This window comes from Thunnus thynnus, chromosome 20 (genome assembly GCF_963924715.1).
Source record: "Thunnus thynnus chromosome 20, fThuThy2.1, whole genome shotgun sequence".
Classification (NCBI taxonomy): domain Eukaryota; kingdom Metazoa; phylum Chordata; class Actinopteri; order Scombriformes; family Scombridae; genus Thunnus; species Thunnus thynnus.
The window spans coordinates 13500564-13520536 of record NC_089536.1 but is presented as its reverse complement, the minus strand read 5'-3'; the positions used below and the strand labels follow the sequence as shown (position 1 = coordinate 13520536).

The 19973-nt window shown below is 40.0% G+C and overlaps 2 protein-coding genes across 5 annotated transcripts in view; both read right to left on the bottom strand.

Annotated features, from left to right (window-relative positions):
* Positions 1 to 50: 50 nt before the first annotated feature.
* Positions 51 to 5057, bottom strand: LOC137172682 (hyaluronan-binding protein 2-like). The gene is made up of 13 exons (XM_067577247.1): positions 4967 to 5057; positions 4582 to 4609; positions 4381 to 4488; positions 4036 to 4146; positions 3383 to 3499; positions 3143 to 3262; positions 2836 to 3007; positions 2311 to 2402; positions 1960 to 2221; positions 1708 to 1850; positions 1404 to 1541; positions 482 to 627; positions 51 to 364 (listed from the first exon to the last, which is right to left on the bottom strand). The coding sequence occupies exons 1-13, from the start codon at positions 5051 to 5053 to the stop codon at positions 206 to 208; spliced, it is 1683 nt and encodes a 560-aa protein (XP_067433348.1). The 5' UTR covers positions 5054 to 5057; the 3' UTR covers positions 51 to 205.
* Positions 5058 to 6103: 1046 nt separating this feature from the next.
* Positions 6104 to 19973, bottom strand: part of dnmbp (dynamin binding protein) — a 52483-nt gene continuing 38613 nt past the window's right edge. For 2 of the 4 annotated variants that reach the window (XM_067577242.1, XM_067577246.1), the window contains 13 exons: positions 14425 to 14633; positions 13865 to 13964; positions 13356 to 13503; positions 12133 to 12150; positions 10709 to 10908; positions 10462 to 10592; positions 10208 to 10312; positions 9874 to 10002; positions 9441 to 9776; positions 9101 to 9289; positions 8821 to 9019; positions 8050 to 8717; positions 6104 to 7526 (listed from right to left, as the gene is read on the bottom strand). In XM_067577242.1, coding sequence (XP_067433343.1) covers positions 7341 to 7526; positions 8050 to 8717; positions 8821 to 9019; positions 9101 to 9289; positions 9441 to 9776; positions 9874 to 10002; positions 10208 to 10312; positions 10462 to 10592; positions 10709 to 10908; positions 12133 to 12150; positions 13356 to 13503; positions 13865 to 13964; positions 14425 to 14633 — 2618 coding nt within the window. In that variant the 3' untranslated portion in view covers positions 6104 to 7340. The remainder of the gene's footprint in view (positions 7527 to 8049; positions 8718 to 8820; positions 9020 to 9100; positions 9290 to 9440; positions 9777 to 9873; positions 10003 to 10207; positions 10313 to 10461; positions 10593 to 10708; positions 10909 to 12132; positions 12151 to 13355; positions 13504 to 13864; positions 13965 to 14424; positions 14634 to 19973) is intronic. The other 2 variants (XM_067577243.1, XM_067577244.1) reach the window with 2 other exon arrangements.

Genomic DNA, 19973 nt, shown 5'->3' with positions numbered 1-19973 from the left:
CCTTGAACACACAGTGAGGTATAGGTGACTTATAACAATACATATTGAGGTAATGTGTCACAAGTTTAATGCTCTGCCATTCTGGATTGAGAGAGAGCTTTGACAAACATCAAACATCAAACATCATTTTTATGATTTTAACTCAGAGTCAGCGGCAGCAAGTCTGTGATTATCATATACGGTGTCAGTGAGGCCAGACCCATCCTTATCGGAGTAAATTATAAGCAATCCAGTCGATAAATCTGCGGACGTTGACGTAAACACCAGGCTTGTACTTCTTGCCACATCCGTCACCCCAGCTCACCACTCCAACGACGTAGTGAGTCCCGTTACGCTCACACACCAGAGGACCACCAGAGTCTCCCTACAGGGACAGATTAATGTTTTTTGTATCAGGTTTTTTCATTCTCTCTCTTTATTGACTTGAATACTATTAAATCTTATCTCTCACACATTCTTATACTCATGCACATGCACAGACCTGGCAGGAGTCGACACCTCCTTTCATGTTGCCTGCACAGAACATGCTGTCATCCAGTGAGTCTCCGTAGACGTGGGGAGCTTTGCATTTCTCCTGAGAGATCAGGAGAACACGAGCATCCAGAAGTTGGTTGGTACCATATTTCTCTGAGAGAGAAAGAGAAAGAATGAATAGTTTAACTAATATTCAGACTGGTCCAATGACATTTTAAATCTTCATGGTACAAGATAAAGAAACTCATACAAAGATACAACTTTACCATTTTTCATTTTCTTGTCTTTTATGTAAATATTTTAATTTCAGCTGGTGACATCTGCTGCACACTTTCCATATAAACTATGTTTTTATTCCTGTTTGCTTCACATAAAGGTTTGATCAACTTGTGCTTACTTTTCTCATATAAACAAGGTTGTGAAATATTTCAGGGTCTTTATGCATTGCTGGTAGTAAAATAATTTACTTTTCAGATCAAAATCAGAATCAATCATAAATTAAAATGAAAAGGCTATGGGAGAAGATTTTTATTTTACTCTATACTTTGGTTTGTGGCTGTTTAGTATCTATTTTAGTAACAATTCTCTCGCAGAAATTTGTTTTCTTTTGACACTTATAAAATGAATTGAATAATACCATACTTGAAAATAACATCCTGTGAAATGAAAAAGCAGAAAATACAATACCTTGTTTTCCGATGTAAATGCGTGATATAGGTGAATTGGATGAATATCCATGAGCTGCCAAAGTTTAAAACATTTTTTTTATTGTATTCTGTTCTTTTTGTTTTGTGTTCTTAAAACCAGTCATTCTGCATAATGCAGTTGCAACTCAGAGTGTGAAGATCTTATGGCTTCACATTGATCATTGTGTTATAACGGTTGTCCTGCAGTCTGTAGATGAAAGTTTAGATTCAAATGATACTCACGTGTTTCAGTCACACCCCATCCTGAGATCACACACTCGGTCCCGCTGTCGAAGCGCTGGGTTGGCAGGCAGGCTGTCTTTACAAAACGTGTTTCTTTAGCGCAGTACGGCTGGTTGATGGCTTTCAGCTTCAGCATGGCTGCACAGGAAAGAGCAAAGAATGTTGTCTCTGTCATTGAAAATACTAGGATACAGGTTCAGTTGAAGATAAGTTTCCATTAAAGAGTGGGGACTCAATTAATTACACTTTAACTGAATGATCAAATGTATATGAAATGTATATATGTGAAATCTTTGCATCTCACCAACATCATTATGAAGAGCAAAGGGGCTCTCCTTATAATCCTCGTGCACAATGGCTTTCTCCACAGGAATCACCTGGTCGTATACTTCATCCTTCTCTATGTCCACTCCTCCCATCACCACTTGCATTTCCATTCCACTTTTACTGGACAACCAGAATAGTCATGTCATGTGAGTGTGTCCGTGTATAAATCTACATCAAACAGTGCTGAGACTGAAACAGTGTTTATGTCTTAAAACAATGAAAATCTTACATGCAGTGTGCGGCAGTGAGAACCCAGCAGGACTCAAGGAGGATGCCTCCGCAGATGTGGTTGAAGGGCCCGGTGGACTGCATGGGTCTGGTCTGCAGGGAAACCTGCCACGGATGTGCGCCAGGTAGAGACTTTTTCCCTCCAAAGATCCTGGCCGAGCGGCCGGGCTGCGGCCTCCCACACTGGAAGAACGGGGTAGCAGCCACATCCGGCTTGGCTGGAGTTGGATCTGTTTCCTGGATGGTTGGTGGGGTGGCTGGAACTGAGAGGGATGGAAAATCAAAATGAGGAAAAGAGACATCAGGAGGCGAGGATTTATGTGTGTACTGTACATGTGCATGTGTGTTTTACCTGCAGAACATTTCTTGATATTACAATAGCCCCACTTCAGTGTGCCATTTTTGTTGATGAAGCACCAGGGCTGATCATCTCCATCAGGGTTCCTTGAATACATAGAGATTTTAATACAAGTTCTGTATTTTTACACAGCAAGTAGTGACTATTTGCTACCTTTAAACAACCACTGAAACTGAAACTACAACTAAAAATGGCTCCTACACAGTGTTACAACAATCTCACAACCTGGCATTTTTATTTATGCATTTTAAAAGCCTATTCTGTAAAGCATTTGGAATGATTCATAAGAGAATCTAATCTTTTCAATTTATAAAGGTTATAAGAACACATTAAAGAGAAAAAAACAAAATGCACTTTTTTATTGCAGACAAATCCTGCAGAGTTTTACAAAAACACATGAGCAGAAACAAACAACAACATTTTTAAGTGTACCTCACATGCACTTTATGCACACACAAACACACACAAGGTTGTATCAACAACAAACATATGCAATATTTACACACAAGGACTCTTTACCTGCAATAATTGTGCGGTCCAATTCCATCAAACCCGGCATATTCTTTAAAAGGATCTCCCCCTTTCTGCAGGACGAAATAGGAATTCCAGTCCAGACAGTCTTCCCCATCAACTGTTACACTCACCATGCCCCGATAAAACTCTCCATCCTCTTGGTAACAGTCATTTGGGTCTGGATATATGAAAAAATAAAGTGGGCAGTTGACTCTTGAGCTCCCTTTTCCCAGGTAATATCTGGGATCTTATAATAAAGGAAAGGTTGGTTTTAAAGTGTGGTTTTCTATTCCAGACAGACAGTTGTACTTACCAACTTCACAGAACTTCCCATTATATCCAGCAGGACAGGAACACTGAAAGGAGGAGGAGCCTTTGGGACCCCTCCTGCAGGAGCCTCCATTCTGACAAGGATTGGGTCTGCAGGGCGAAGCTGTGAATGCAGGTCAGGAAGATACATGTCTGATGCAATAAAACTCTGGGAAATAAAATGAAAGTAAACTATAAAAAACAAGACTTTATTTCATAACATAATTCCCTAATAAAAATAAACCTTTTCTGCAGTTGGGTGGTTTGTACGGAGGCTTGCACTTGCACTCGTAGAATGGCGCAGTAGATGTGACAACGCAGTTTCCCTGGCCACATTTCACATTCTTGCAAACGTCTTTCACTGAAAAACATGTGATACGTTAGTTCAGGTGAAATTTCTCACATGTGATTGAAACTTAATACATACAGAATCAAGCTTGAAATCCAGTATTTTTATTATGTGCAGAATTTTCACCACTATCATAGTGTATCTTTTTTGAACACCACCGGAGGGCGCTAAAGTAGGATCTTTTCAAATCCTTCAAATTGGGGCTTTAGATTGAAAGCTGAAAAAAAGCTTTCTCTTTTTTCCTTTGATAATATTATGCTCCAGGCATCATTATGCTTCCACTTTTTACGTAAAAAACATCTTGTCAAGGAATCTATTTTGTTTCTGTATTGTGATGAAAGCTCTGATATTATAAAATGAATAAAATAAAAACTGTGGCTGATTGATTCAGTCAACAGACAGTGAAGTGATAATGTGCCTGTCAATGAAGAATTTCAAAAAGAGTTAAAAAAAACAACATATTTGCTGGCATTTACATACATTACTGTCTTAGCTTTTCTGAAACTCCCCTTTGATCCATGTCAATGAGCACTGGTAGAGAGTCCTACCTGTTTGACACTTCTTTCCTGTGTAGGGCTCAGGGCACGAACATATGAAGCCCCCATTAAGAACGGTGTCACACAAACCTCCGTTCAAACATGGATTGGGATCACAGTTATCTACAGGAAGACAGAATCATAAATGCTTGATAGCATAAACACCTTATGTGCAGCTTATGTGCAGTTAACATATATTTTAAAAATGTGTTAGAAAAAAACAAAACAGTCTTGGCCAGAGTGCAATTGATTGTTTCTGTATCAGTTCATGTCTCAGTCAGTAGATGTTGAGTCAGAGCAGATATCCATGTTACACTTCTCTGTAAAAACAGTGCAAAAACTGGCTATCACACGTACTTGTACTATCTGAGGGGTCATCCAGGAGTTCATACAACCAGTCATCTAGAGTCAAATAATCATCTTCTGCTGGGATTTCAGTGGGAAGATCATAATAATACTCATAATCTGTGAGGAAAAGAGAATCATTGAAGCATTCCACACACGAGAAACAGATAAAGTTTACTGGAAGTTAAATTGAAAGTGTTTTTTTTTTTTTACCACCAGTGTCATCTGTTTCTGTGATTATCTGCAACAAAAACAAAATATATCAATTCTCTCTCAAATGTTGCATAATAATTTTTTAAATGGACAACAGTAGAAGTCTGTACTTCTGCTGGACAGTTTCTAAATGTACATAAATATACAGTTACAGGATGTATAGATTGGAAATGGTAGAGATGAAACAAATCATGCACGCTTCAAATCCTTCTTTTGATCAAATCTGGTCAAGATTCCAGCAGTTTTAATAACATCCACGCCTGGTTTTTGTTGTCTTTGTATTGTCCAAAATATTGAATGTATGCATGGATTCCTAACAGTGTTGCCTGTTTATAGATGTTTCCAACAAATGGCATTCATCCTATACTATTATATACATACTTACATACAACTCCTGTCCAAATGCAGTGAGTGCACCCAGCTGTACAAGTACAGCTATTAAGTAGACTGTGGTGATGTAGACCCTGGCCATGATGGCGCCAGTGGAGGTTTGTGGTTTGCTTTTTGCTCAGACCATCTTAAATAACCCCCCTCACCCGAAGACCCCCAAACACCCCACCCACCTGTTAATCATTAGCACTCTGCATTGATTTGACAGGAGTTACGTGTGATTCAAAACTTTGTCTTTTTTGCCCTGTGACTTTATCTTTTGAATAGGTCATCAAAAGTAAAAGGGCAACTTAAATGGTCCAGATCTCGATGAGCATAGAAATACATTTAAAAGATACAGGCTAGGCTGCACTGTTGCCACAGAGGGCTTTTAAAATAGACTGAGTAAAATTGACTCTGAAATCTTTAAAGTGTGATCAAAAGGTTAAAAGAGTGGCCTGAGGTTAATCAACATGCAAGAGGAGATTTGCTTTGTTAACAAGAGCCGCTGATACAGCATCACAGAATTTAGACTACATTTTTTATGCATTTTGTAACATGTTTTTAACATTCAAAATACTGTGGCCCAGTATTGCAATCCATTCCTGCAAATTGCTATTATGCTGTGTTGTCCATGGCTGAAATAAAATTCCTTAATGCATTGACAGGTGATAGTAATTACTACTGTAGTTAAAGGTCTACACAGATGTTTCAGTATATATTAGTCCCATTTGTGAACACTTTACATTACTGCTTAATATTGTGCAGAACATATACATAGTTTTTAGATTATCTAAATGTATTTTTCCATCTTCCAGGGATCCACTGGTTTCCATTTATATACAGTAAATACAATCATGCATAAAAATGAGCATGCAGTTTTTAAACCTGCCAGAAATAAACAATCCATCACAGTCAAATTTGAATTATTGTTCTGCAGTAAAACAGCTGAAAGTGTAGATTTATTTGAAAAGTCTGTCTCTGTGGTGCGTTCATGCACTGGTGGGAATCTCTGACATCTACAGATGACAGATTACATAATTTTGTAGTCATCGATAACCCTAAAAACACCCCTAAAGTATGCAGTACAGTGACAACATAACATTGATCGTCCACATGACAGAGGGAAAAACAAACAAACAAACAAAAAATCTTTATGACACTCTTCTGATTTGTCAGCTGAGCTGTTTTTTATTCAAACAGTGATCACTTTACAGTGGGTGCAATAGCATGTTCTCAATATACAGCACTATATATAATGTACATGGGGAGCATGTGGAGTTGAGAACAGACCACGATCTTGCTCTCCCTGTTCGTTAACCTCCTCTTACAGGTAAAAGGGTCAACACCTGTTTGCTCAGTGTCACACCAGTAAAAAAAAAATGTATTCAGGTCACTGACAGAAAGGTCAAGGGGAGTGCTTGTAAACCATAAGTCATATGTCATTCAACTTGGTTATGTGTTTTTAATTCATATGGTTGGTATCAATGTCATACAACACTCCAAACTCTTATTGACAGACACTTCAAACCTGCAACCATTGATTCATCATTAAGTGCTTCACACTTGGATTGTTGAGTATAAATGTATGCATTCCACATGCAGAAAATGTCATTAACACAGTGTTTAGGTCAGTCTGTCGGCATACCACTTGATCTCAGTTTAGAAGAACCAGTCTGAACCCAAAACATTCACATTTCCATTGCAATTTCCCAATGTGCTACCCTTTAAGACTGTTCTCTTAAAGGCAGAATGAGTAAGATTTTCCTAAAAAAAACACAATGTATAGACTCATACAAAAATAATCCCTCTCAATCATCACTTATGACCCACTAGAAGTGTGTGGTGGTGTCTGTATGTGCAGAGACTCTGCCCTCTGCCTGTATCTTATTATTATTTTGCTGTGTTCGGGCGTTTCTGGGTGTCAACCTTTGGGCAGTGGGGCTCTATAAGAACATAGTGACATAGCAGCGTAGCACTTCTGGTGCCGTTGAGTCGGACAGCAGGGGCCACCTTTGAATGTTGTGTTTACAAACCACAACCAACAAATCCTACTCATTCTGTCTTTAAGCATATCATTCATTATCTTCAGCCCCAGAGAATATGGCAAAATCCTGGTGCAATTCACAGGTTTTCCACTGGAAACGAGAGGGGGTAGGGTGCAGTTTCCAGTAAGTAAAAATAATATAAAAAGTCTATAAATATAGGCATATAATGCTAACTTTGAGTAGTCAGCAGCACTAGTCAGTCCTTCTCACTTTCAAACTCCATGACAACAGATCAAAAAATAAGTCACCATGTGTCCAGATGCTTGTTTGTCTTTTTGTTCTGTGTGTGCTCACAGTGTGATCGCAATACAGTCTCAGGTATCAGCACTTGGTTCAAATTGTTCATGTATATTCTGATTTGCGGATGTAGTTGGAAGGCACGTAGCCTCGTCGGCCTCCAGCCTCCCCCAGCCACCAATCACTGTTGCCGTTCATATCCTGGAACTCCAGTATACGCAGCCGCTGATTGGCTGAGATGCTCAGTTCATTGGCACAACGTGCATTGAAGGAGTAGAGGGCGTAGTATATCTGAAAAAAAGTGAAAGAAAAACGCAGTCATGATTAGTTTGTGTTTTTAAAAATTTCAAAGTAGTATTACTTTTTTGCTGCTTGGGTACACAGGAACAAGCTGTAAACTCCACAATAACATATTAACACCTACAAAGTTGTTAGGGCTAACATGTTAGCAAACCAGTTGCCTATTTATTTACATACCCAGCAGACATGGACAACATTCATGTGGAGCTGTGTTTCTGCTCACATAAAAAAAATATTTGGCTCTTAAGCTGCTAAATGTTCAACTTCGGCTAGTCGCTAACTTTTTCTGCTGTTTGGCGCTGAGCAGGTGCACAGTGACACAGTACAGTTTTTGTTGAAAACAGCTGCCTGCTGCGACTGGTTGATGAGAGAAATGAGAGTGAACTTAACAGTTGTTTGAGGGCTGTAAAACCCAAACAACGAGCTAAAGGAAGCTATGGTATTTTCTAGAGCTGAAAGAACCTACAGTATAGAGTCAGGTGAAATACATCATATTACTCAAACAAAATCTCACCTGATGACCATCTAATTCACTCTCATGTTCTGGTTCTGGCTCCTGCTCAATGTACTCATCTCGAGAGTACGCAGACTTCTTCTGGCCACCGCTATCTCCATTTCTCCACTGGTATGAACTATAGGCTTTGTCTGTGTGTCCATACCGCTGTGAACGACTGCTTCTGAGTGAAGAATTTGAGTCTGTGTCATAGAGGTCCGACATCTCCTTGTGGCCAGTCGGACTCGCATGACTTGTGTCATATGAGTCTCTGTGACTGCCCGAGTGCCGGTAGGAGGGCTCTGTGTCTCTGTGACTGGGGGAACTTCGGTGTGTTTGGTCTGAGAATTCCCGGCGGTTTGAGAAATTTCGAGGTGAGGAGTTTATGGAGTTGGTCTGACTGGCAGAGTCGGGGTTCGGTATATCTCTGTGGTGACTCCTACGAGAGGAGGCAGAGTCCATCGAAGGGTGTGGCGATGATTGACTTTGGGGCTGCCCAGTGGAAAAGCTGACAGTGGCTGTTTCCTGGTTAAAGGTCAGTGTGCTGTTGCTGTTCTGGCGGGAAAAAACAGGGGAGGAGCCGCCGTAGCCTGACTCATTGGACGACTGACTCTCAATGGATACGTCTGACTGGCTTCTGCGTGGGTTGTAAGGTTTGAGGAAGGAGCTGTACACAAAACCCTTGGTGACTGCAAATCAAGAAAAGCCAGAGAAGACATGGAAATTAATTATATTGCTACACCAATTTTTCCAGATGTTGTTAGAGGTTCAAGACATTAAAATACTACCTACCTCCAGTATCAATCAGCCAGCGATTATGGCTTCCCATGGGGTCCTGTTGCTTGATTACACCTACAAGGTCTCCCTCTAGTATAGAGACGTCCAGATCTTGGGCTGCGTTGAAGTTCCTCTCGGCCTGGAAGAGTTTCTCAGGGCCGTAGCGTACCAGAAGCCCTGCACGGTGCTCATCTGTCTGCAGAGTGTGGTTGGGCTGAAAGGACAAGACTTGCGGTTACTGAGTTACTCCTCTCATGCATTAAAATATGGTAGAGGGACGGTGGGATCAACTCACAGGTCCTTGCAGTTGCTTTTTGGAGGTCTGCTTCTCTAGAGTCTTCCTCTCAAAGGGTTTTTTTGTGGTGGTGGCTGGAGGCAGGTTCTCCGGGCAGAAGCTAAAACTCTGCAGAAGTTGGAGAACGCGACCATACTCCTCTTGGAACTGTGCAATCAGGTTGCCCTCTGTGCCAACTTTGCGAGAAAACTGGAGACAGAGGTACAAAAAAAAAGTCTGGGTTAATAACAGAATGCAGCTACTACTACATTTGGAATGGAGATGTAATATTTTTAGGACAAAAAGATGAGATTTAAGCCACCAACTGCCTTCAAACCCCCATAAACAAAGACACACTCACAACCTGAAGGAGGGGCTTCAGCTCTCCAAGTGTCGTCTTCATGAAGTCCTTCTGGGCTTGAGCGAAAGCCCTCACACAGCCAGTGAAAAGATCTTCTGCTGCACAGTGGAACTTGGGGAGCTCGTCCAGAAGTTGGGCGTTGAGCGCCTCATAGTTGTTGCGTGCCACCTGCAGCTCATCCTGGACACGACGGTCCTTAAGGCGGTCAGCGCGCTCCTTGCAGTTGTCGTAGTCCAGCAGCTTGTCAAAGCGCTTTTGGATGAGTTTGTGGGGCCCGGCAAACATGAGGAGCAGCTGGGTGAGCGGGTTGATGACTAAGGCCTCTGTGCGCTCTTTCTGCTCAGGGGAGGAGAGGAGGGGAAGGTGATCAGGGGTCACATCCAATGCGCTTCTACACCAACTAACTAAGGTTAAGCAGATGAAGAGGACTTACAAATTCTGTGAATTGTTTGTCGCTGATGCTGCGATGAGCTCTCTGGAAACGCTCGGGGTCCAGAATACTTCGCTCTGTGTAGATGTCACAGAAACTGATGGCTGCCAGGACTTTCACAGATGCAGATTCCTGAAGAGAGGTATTTGAATAATTAAAATCCTTATATACAAAATAACAAAATATTTAAATACGCAGAACACGTTTTAGAAAAACCTTGGTTACAATTAAAAATGGCTTGAATAAAGCCAATAATAAAGTATTTCATATCACAGTCAAAAATGCAAAGCCACTGACTTGTGGAGCTTTTCATGTGAGAGAGGTAAAGTTCTCCTACCCTGATGTGTTGCAGGTACAAAGAAATGTCCCTGATAAAAGACTTGATGAGTCTCTCCTGCAGCCTGAATCGCTTTTCAGCCTCATCAAACGCTTCATCTTTAATCTGAGAAGCGAGGAAGAGAGAAGCGAGAAGGAGACAAAGACGTATGTTAGATCCAACATGTTTTCATTCACAACACTCTGATAGTCTTCCCTTAACCTTAATGTGCACTTTCACTCGGGTTAAGAACTCATCTCGGAGCAGAAATGTACCTGGGGTGAAATTCCCGTGAGGTGCTTGAGGTGGCTGCTGACTCGGTTGGATTTTTTGATAATGGAGTGCATGCTCAGCTTGGAGATCTTGTCAATGAATGTATCCTCGTCACCTTTCCTGTACTTCACCACTGTGGACAGCAGAGGGAAGACTTGAGACAAGAAACTCAGTCCAGAGATTGTACTGATTAAGAAGTAATAGTAACCAAAGAGAGATAAAGTTAATGAAACTGTGAGGGGGTTTTACCAAGGTCCTTCCTGCGCTTGTACTCGTTGATGTTTACGTTGATCTCCTTGACAGCCTGCAGAGCCTGAGTCAGCTGGGGCCGGTCATGGTGGCTCTCCGGCGTGGCCCCCAGCAGCTCCATCAGCAGCAGTGGGTAACGCATCACCCGCTGCACCGGCTTGATCAAGAAAGAGCCAAGGTTGATGTAATTTGTTTTCCCCCTGAAAAAGTGACAGAAATTGCAGGTAATATTTTGGTGAGAGGTAAATAAAAACATGTGACATGTGAGAGAGATTCTCTGTGTCGAGAAAGTCAGCATTACAGTCAGATATGTTGGTAAGAAATGTTTCTTCCCTTGTCATCAAACACATGTTTTTCTATCATGTGGACGGTGATGATATGTAGCCATCATCATATACACACACATATTCTGATGATGACACATACATTTCAGGGAGACAATAAAGAACAGGGAAGGCACAATATGTAAAACAATATTGATTTGCTTAGTTCTAATGCAGTCTACAGGACGAACAGCTCACACAGCTTAACCCCAAACTGAGTGAATTCATTTAGGAAATGCACCAATACAATTGCTTTATTAGATTGTTTTCAGCCAACATGTGATTTATCTCAGCATCAGCTTCACCTCAAAAACATCTCTTCTCATTTTTACGAGATAATTTCTTTCGTCTTTATTTCTTTTTTCATTGATGAAATAATGAAAGCAAACTTTTCGATTTGAGACATCTTATTTGCAAATTGAATAGAAAATGTTTAGGGAAACTAATTTCCATGTCTTAACATTAAAACACGTCCGTACACACATTTTTCACTTAGTGAAAAAATCACATGTGATTCTACATGTTTATGGTGTTAGAGGTGGATTTTTGTTTTCCTGATTTTCTCCAAGTTTGCAAGTAAGAATCTGCAAATCTGTGTAACAAACAAAATGAGAAAAAAATCATCTCATTAATATTGAGAAAAGATCTTTTAACTGATGTTTTTTGAATAATATTAAAACACTAGTTACTAAATTGCTGTTGCTGCTTTAGTCCAGAAGATGGCATTAGATGTGTTTCCCAGGATCAACCATTTCTTTGCTTATCCATACAGTACAACAGGGCAAGAGGAAGGGGTCACTGACTTATTAAATATCTCCCTTCAAAACAATGGCGTACACTTCACACATGCACATGCAAACACAAACAACAGAATATGAATATGAGTCCATCTCAATCCATGGGAGGAAATTGAAATGGCCTTATGTGGCAGCACAAGCTTTTAGAGTCTTTTAGAGCCCCCACACACACACGTTTTAGCTGTCACACATGGTAAACAAACACACATGGAGGTCTTTTCAAGGGAGGTTAGTGAGCAATAAGCATGCGGTCAAGATGTTTCTCATGCTGGAAATCATGGCGACACTCTTTATGGAGACTTACCACTCTCGATATATGGCTCTGTTGAAGGAACGTATGGAGAGGAGATAGAAAGATAACAAAAACAGGATTTATAAGCCTATGCATGAAGTCTTCAATTCTGCAGTGATTAAAAAATATACAGGAAGCGTTTGCTTGTCCACCAGCTCAATCCACAAAATTTGACTTGAACCTTGCAGAGTCAATAAAATAGTCAACTGCACTCACGGTTATGGTTTTGTTTTATGAATTCTCTCTTAAACCTGGACGGAGACCCAGTGTAGCAGTAAAACTTGTAGTTTATAGAAGGTGGCAGCATACACAACCTTTTTAAAATTGAATAAGTTGCAACAGATGAGGCTAGAAACTCTGGAAACTTACTAAGTGACTAGAAAAGCTGTATTTCAAGAGAAAAAAAAAAATGAAACTAAAAACAACTTCTTGTAAACAAAGGGATTGGCTGTGTGTAAACTTTGTCGTGCTTTTACTTTTGTTTATGAAGATTTGTTCTTGGAACCAGCGCCCTTTTTTTCCTAACGCCTCCGGTCGAACAAAACCTGTGTTTATCTTCAAACATGGATCGATGACTACATTTTACAGCGACACAGCAGTGTCAACTCAAGTGTTTGAATCACTGGTGGTGAAACCAGACAGGTGAAACCAGGTAGGGCACATTCTGTAACTGCTCCACATTACTAAGGTGTATAAAAAGACAAGGAGATGGAGCACACATACACGGCAGAAGTAAATGACAGTATTATGACAAAGTATTTGTTCTGTATCAAGATTGACCCTGACTACTTCTCTCTAATAACATGCCTATGTGTATAAGTTCAAAGTCTGCAAAAAAAACCCCTGTCATAAATTAATTCCAAGTGAATATGAGCATACAGGAAACAGTGCTGTTGCCTTGAACTCCATAACAACAAGATTATTTCAAAACAAACAGAAAACCTGAATGTCTTAAGTCCAAAGTCTGCTGACTCAGTCACATTTTAAAGCTTACAATAAATGATCAACAGCTCTTTACAGTTAACGTTTTACTTAAACTTAAACTGTATATTTGTATTAGCGGCCACTCCTGGGGTTGTTTTCATGCTTTTACACACCCACATGCACGTTTCTCGTCACTCACATGCAAAAACGTGAATGATTTTTTTTTTTTTAAGTCACACATACAGGTCAATGCTGAAATCTGAAACTAATGAATGACCCTTTCTCAGACTTTTCTCCCCACAGTGACTCACCTCAGCCTCTCCAGACACTCCAACACATGACGCTGGATGTTTTCATCTTTCTCGTAGCTCTCTAGCAGAGAGATAGCATCATCATGGTTCTGGCAGTAGATCTTGTAAACCTCCTCAAGCTCTGCTTTGAAGTCCAGAAATACCTTTCCTGAGAGCACAGGGTACAGAAAGGTAAATGCCAAGTGTTCATTTAAAAATTAAAAACAGGAAATGAAAAAGGAGGATATGTTTCACTAATACAAAAGTAAATCAAATACACCAAGTCAGATTAGTTAGAGTTGACAAAATCTTAACTATTTTGGTACACTGCATACAACAATAATCAAACATTTCTTCAAATAATTAACCTTCAGTTTCCTTCCCGTAATGGCAGCTTTTTTCAAACTGCGTTCAAAGTTTTACTCAACCAATAAAATTCAATCAGGTGACAGTTAAGCAGCCACCTGACTGGACTGTAGGTGAAACAATTACCTCATAGGATCTACGCTTTTTAAAAACATCCTCCTTACCAATAGAGTCTGTGTCGTGCAGTGCGTCAAAGAGGCGCTGCGACAGGTCAATCACAGAGTTGATGTTGCCAAAGAGTCCATCAAAGTCCACGTTCTTCACCTTTAGAAGAGGGCAGATAAAAAAAGGTGTTAAAACAGTGATAAAAGTTCTTCCGTGTTAACTGATACACACAAATCCAAACCTGGTTACAGAAACTAGAAGAAGCTAAATCCAGCAAAGGAGTAAATGCATCAGAACTCACGCAGTCACAGTAATGTTAGACTTTAGTTTATGTTTAGATGGTTTCTATGTTCAATGTCCTGGATATGGTCAAAAAGATGGAAAGACTCAAAATTGGGATATTGGTGCGCATGTAAACAACTCACCTCTAAAGAACTGCAATTGTTTTTTTAGCTCTTATTAAAATCATACATGTAGATCCCATATTTTACAGTCAATGTTTCAATCCTTCAACCTCTTTATCACCTCTCCTGCTCATCTATTTTGCCTTGTTTCTCATTTCTCTTGAGGTCCTTACACAACTTAATACAGCAACACCGTGTTTGCAACATCTCCTCACCTGCTTCTTCTGCAGTGGCTCGATGATCTCCTCCACGCACATCTGCAGGTCTTTGATGTAGTCCTTCTCTGTCTGCAGTAGCTCTTCGATGACTTTTGACCTCTTCTCCAGCATCCTCAGCTCAGGATCCTCTGTTCCAGCGGCGGGTGTCGCATCCGAGACTGAGGCAGGCTCCAAGGGTTTGGGTTGGGACGACAGGAGTGTCATCTCTGGAAAGACAGGAAAGGAGAAAGATTTAGCTTCAACTAAATGTATTCATATTGGTAAATCTCCCAAAAGCATATTTATGTATTTGTATGTATTAAAAATTCTGTAAATGTTTTTGATCTTGCTCGATATATTCTATCAAGAGCTATTAAACACCTTTTTCAGACTTATCGTGTTATTTTTCATCAAAGGAATCAGTTTCCGCTTATAAACCTTCCCATTTCTTTTCATTAGTTGCCATGAAATTGAAAGCTTGTTGTAGCAAGGAAGTAACAGAAAAGTGGTTATTGTAAAAGATAATAATGTCTAAAAAAGGAAAGAGTTAAATAAAAATAACTTTCCCAGCCCACATCTCCATTCATTTGTAACAAAACACGCTCCTGCCCACCCACCCCGGTCCAGCCTTCACTCCTCGTCTTGTCTGACTAGCTTTTGATCAATGTCTCTGCTATCACTCGCAGAGGGCTGATCTCTGGGGATGCCTGGGGCTGGAGGGAGAGCCTGGTTCACGCACCAGTGCTTTTTATCAATGGACCCAAAACTGGAGTGGACTCAGGCTCTTTGTGTGTGGCACAATGGCCTATGACAGCAACTACAGACATAGAGGCTCTCAGGGGACCGGGCAGACATTAAATAAGAGACAGTTAGAGAGAGGGACAGAGGGGATGAGAGATTAACAGTACTGGAGGGTGATGAGAAATAACCAGGACTAGTCTGTGCAACACATACATGTTATACAAAATGTAAGAAAGACAGCTGGACTGGATATAAAAATGCTGCTCTATCTGTTAAGTGCATCTTTTAGTTCTCAGTGAGTCAAATAGGATTTTAGGTTATTTGTGATGCTAACAGGTCATAGCAGAAACACCTGGACATACAAGAGTTACATTAACGTATTCAGAGTGGGCCTGTGCATCACCACAAATAAAGCAGTGCTCGAGGTAGTCTGTGTTTATTTCAGTGTATGAAACTTATTCTGTAACATCTCAGCAGGAGAAGACGCAGCCTGCGCCGCGCTGTGTTGACTGATGAAGGTGACGTCACCCTCACTCCTTGAACAGATGCTGTCAGAGGCTAATGAAGTTAACTCTGCTTACCCTCATATTACCCCCTTGCAGGAACTTGCAAACATGCCCACGTTACACACACACACACACACACACACACACACCCACAATGCTACAACCTTACAGTTTTGCGTAAATCACAGGAAGCAGTCACATATTTTCCTAAATATTTCATGACAATGATATGATATGATATATTGACCATTTAAAATGCCAGATTTTCACAGGAATATTAAAATATAACCCAAATTAAAACCACAACTTTTTACATTTTGAAAAAAAAATGTGTGTCTGATCCCTGGGCCACCTGCCTTTTGTCTCCCTCCCACCCTGACCTCACCCTCTCCGTCTCTGTCTCTCTTCACGTGACTTGGCTAAAGCTCAACTCAAAGGAGCTTTTCTCATCGCTTGCACCATATCTCCCTGCACCACTATTTCTCTGCCAAATGCCGGCGCCCCAGCAATTGCCCACTGATGAGAAAGTAGTCCACTAATGGGTTTTAAAAGTCACACAACACAAAACAAGAGAGAGACAGCTAACAAAAGACTCTGCTTTTAATTGCAATCAATCGGCTCATTCCCACGTTTGATCCTCCACGTACACACACACACACACACACAACTGCATCATATGCTCCACTTCACATGCTTTAATGCGCAGCCATTTCCATCACAAGCAACCTGTGAAACTGCACGACCAGATTTTGACCCACTTCTATTGGAATTCCACTTTTCTTTGTTGTGTGAAGTACAATCGTGCAAGTCTTTTACACACACATTTACATACAGTATACACATCTTCAGGCTTTTAAAGAGGTTTACAGAATATTTCAGGGGCAACTAAAGTTAGGTGTTAACATGACAATATTATGAAAATATTTGCCCGTGCCACTCAGTCAGCAGCACGTCAACAGGAAACACCCCTCCTTCAGTATCCTTCACTATTCAATAGTGAGTCACACACCTGTGACTGGATGCCAACAATCAGAGAGACTAATCATGCAGTACAAACATCAGTCTCCTGCTGAAAACCCGATCAGTATCCAGCCAATGAACTCAACGAGTCAAAGCTTCTAAACTATTTTTGTAAATCTTCTACACAGAAAAAAAAAGATGCTCTCTGAAGTCTGATACACAATAAAGATACTAATAAATGTAATCGACTTTTTTTGGAATGTTTCTAAAGTCAGAATATCACAGAGATGAACTGGGACCAGCTCAGTTTCCTGTTCATCCCATCAGGTATCATATAAAGTTATTTGGTTTCAATCTGCTGTTATTCATTACTGTTTACAGCTTTGCCCTGATTGTAAACATTTGTTGATTGCTAACTAGTATGCGCTGAATAGCTGAAAAACATAAAGTGCTACAACATACAATAAACCTTGGCTCTATACACCATATTTAAACACACACACACACAGAACAAGTGTTGAAACAGTTGCTTATGGTATGATCTACTTTTTATGGGAAGCAAATACGTAGACATGGGGAGGCAGGATCATCACTCTGCAGGGGGTTTGGGGGGGGGGGGGGAGTGTCTGTGCGAGATCCCAGCAGAATGAGGGTTAATAAATGAGTTACATTCAAACGCTGACCTGGTTACGCATATTAGAGAACTTGGAAAATAAAACAGAGAGACTGTGTTTAATGGTATTTGCAGGGGAGGGAAGATGGGCACCCACTAATAAATACCATTCTGACATCCACTGAAATTTACATGGTCTAATGAATACAGAGGACAGAGAACACAGGCTTCTTTTCCCCCCGGTTCATCCAATAAAGATGGGAATTGGAAAATGTTTTTAACAATTCTGATTCCATTACACCATTACATTCTTTATCAATTTTTCAACCCTGTTCAGATGCAATAATTGGTGAAAACAAGCTTTCTACTAAACTTTCTGTTGAGCAAAAATTGAGCTGCCTTATTAAAAAGAACCATACAGCACATACAGGAAGTGAAATAAGGTAAACAACATAAAAACTTAAAAAAGGATACTCTAACTATGACAACTCTCTCTCCCCCACAGGCTCTGGTGTTAACATTAGGCCATTATGTACTTACACTATATTTAGGTAATGTTGAACTTGTACAAAAGCTATCATAAGCATTCCTTTAATTTAAAACATGCATTTCCAACAAATGTCAAAGCAAACTGGGGGAATTTTTTTTGTTCAATTTGGTAAAAGACATTAAAACATTGAGTTTCTTTTCTTCTTTCACTTTTCAAGTCATACAGAGTTTGTGTGTCAAAGCTTTAAGTCACTGTTTGTAATGAACAGGCTTCAACAGGTGGAATCAATAGTGTAGAGTAGACCTGGGGCCTGTTCCAAAAAACAGGTTTTACTGAGTCATCTGGATAAAACATGGATGGCTCTTTTTGTTTTTACATCAGTCCATGCTCTAGATTCTGATTTTGGGAGGTTTTGTGCTTTTCTTGGAAAAATTATACCGAGAACATTCAAACCTGCTTCTTAGAACAGAAGCCTGAACATTTCTCAAGAATCAGATCATTTATAAATGGTTTCAAAAGAAACAAAAGTAGAATCACTTCCTGATTCCCCTCCACTTTATGAACCATGGTCAACAGTAAGCCTGTAGTTAAACATTAGATGTCTGTATCTGTCAAAACAGGGAGTGTACTATAACACTATAAAATGTCAAAATGACATACGCCTCGTCACTCACTAAACAAAACACCGTGTTTCTTAAGACACTGGGTGTGACTACATATACAGTCACAACTGATACATTAACACAGGTCATCGAGGTTTTCACAAAAAACAAGGTGCTGTAAGGTGAAACAAATGACAGCTCAGTCAGAAAATGTGTGTCTTACAATTTCACAAACATTAATTAGATTGTGGCTGGAGTGTTGCTGTTGCTGGGTATATTTCTGAATATCACATACTCCCACTATGATTTATGGTTTTTATGCGTTGTGTAATTTGTATGATATCCAGCTCAGGTTTTGACCAAACCCAAAAAGTAAGGCACTGAAACTTTTACACTTTCTTTGGCTTTCCCCTTTGATACTATATACAATATTTTACTGTGGTATCACATCATTATGGATTCATCTGAAGATTATTTTCTGAAAATAGTGAAAATACAATATCCCAGAGTCTAAGCTCATGTCTTAAAATGTTGTTATGTCTGAAAAACAGTCCAAAACCCAAAGATATTCAGTTTACTATCATGTATGACAAAGAAAAGCATTAAATCATCACATTTGAAAACCTAAAAACAACAAATTTAGACAATTATTCGATTATCAAAATAGTTGCCAATTCATTTTCTGTTGATCGACTAATCCTCACAACTCTATCTTTAATAAATGAAACCAAAACCAAAGGGAGGCCACATTTATAACTACAGACTATTTATTTAGGCTAGTCTTTAATGGACTCTCTTCTAACAAATATTTAAAATACTGTCAATGCGTCCGAAACCTCAGCATAAAAACACAAACATTATAAGAAACGTATGATCCAATTTTCACTTTCTTTTACTGCACTACATTTTCACTACGTTATACACAGATGAAAACAGAGCAAGAGGGAGAAAGGAAAAGATGATGAAGCTTCACCCACCTGCTGCTAGCAACTTTCTTCAAACCACTTCAAAAACAAGCACCACCCCCCGCACACACACACACACACATATAGGGCTTCAAACAACGACAGCCATTCTAAGATAGTCCATTGTCAATCTGAAGTCCAGCTCCTGAGCCTTGTGGAGGACTGCGCGTCCCGCTGCAAAAACTCCATTCCAGAGCTCCAATTACCATGAGAAAGGATGGGAACCCACCATGATTACACACACAAACACACACACACACACAGGCACACACACACACACACCAGGGAGGATGACCATGTTGACAGACAATAAAACCTGGAGCTGGACTACGGCTGCTTGTTGCCCTACTGCAACAATCTCTTCCTGTTATGAGTTGATATGTGCAAGTTATATGTTTGTCTATTCCACGGTTACATCGCTAGATTTGTCAGTGTTGTGGGTAACTATAAATCCTGAACGCACGTGTTAATTTCTGTGCTTCACATGTTTATGCCCCAAGTGAAACATCATATGAGATTCACTGAACTTGGTTGAGGTTAGTTTATCACTTGTTAAAAGATGTCTAATTGCAATTTCATACTTCAGAAATGCACTTTTGGTGCTGGAAAATCTGAGAACAACCCTTTGTTTATCTGGTCATACTTCCTCTAAAACTGCTTTTCTAATACAAACAATCATTTTTGAGACAT

What these genes read in the sequence shown, in the direction of transcription:
- LOC137172682 (XM_067577247.1), bottom strand. Translation starts at nt 5,053, where the DNA reads ATGGCCAGGGTCTACATCACCACAGTCTACTTAATAGCTGTACTTGTA. An exon ending in AGGAAAGAAGTGTCAAACAG is followed by an intron (nt 3,500 to 4,035) that starts GTAGGACTCTCT and finishes CATGTTTTTCAG; the next exon opens with TGAAAGACGTTTGCAAGAAT. An exon ending in GGACCGCACAATTATTGCAG is followed by an intron (nt 2,403 to 2,835) that starts GTAAAGAGTCCT and finishes TATGTATTCAAG; the next exon opens with GAACCCTGATGGAGATGATC.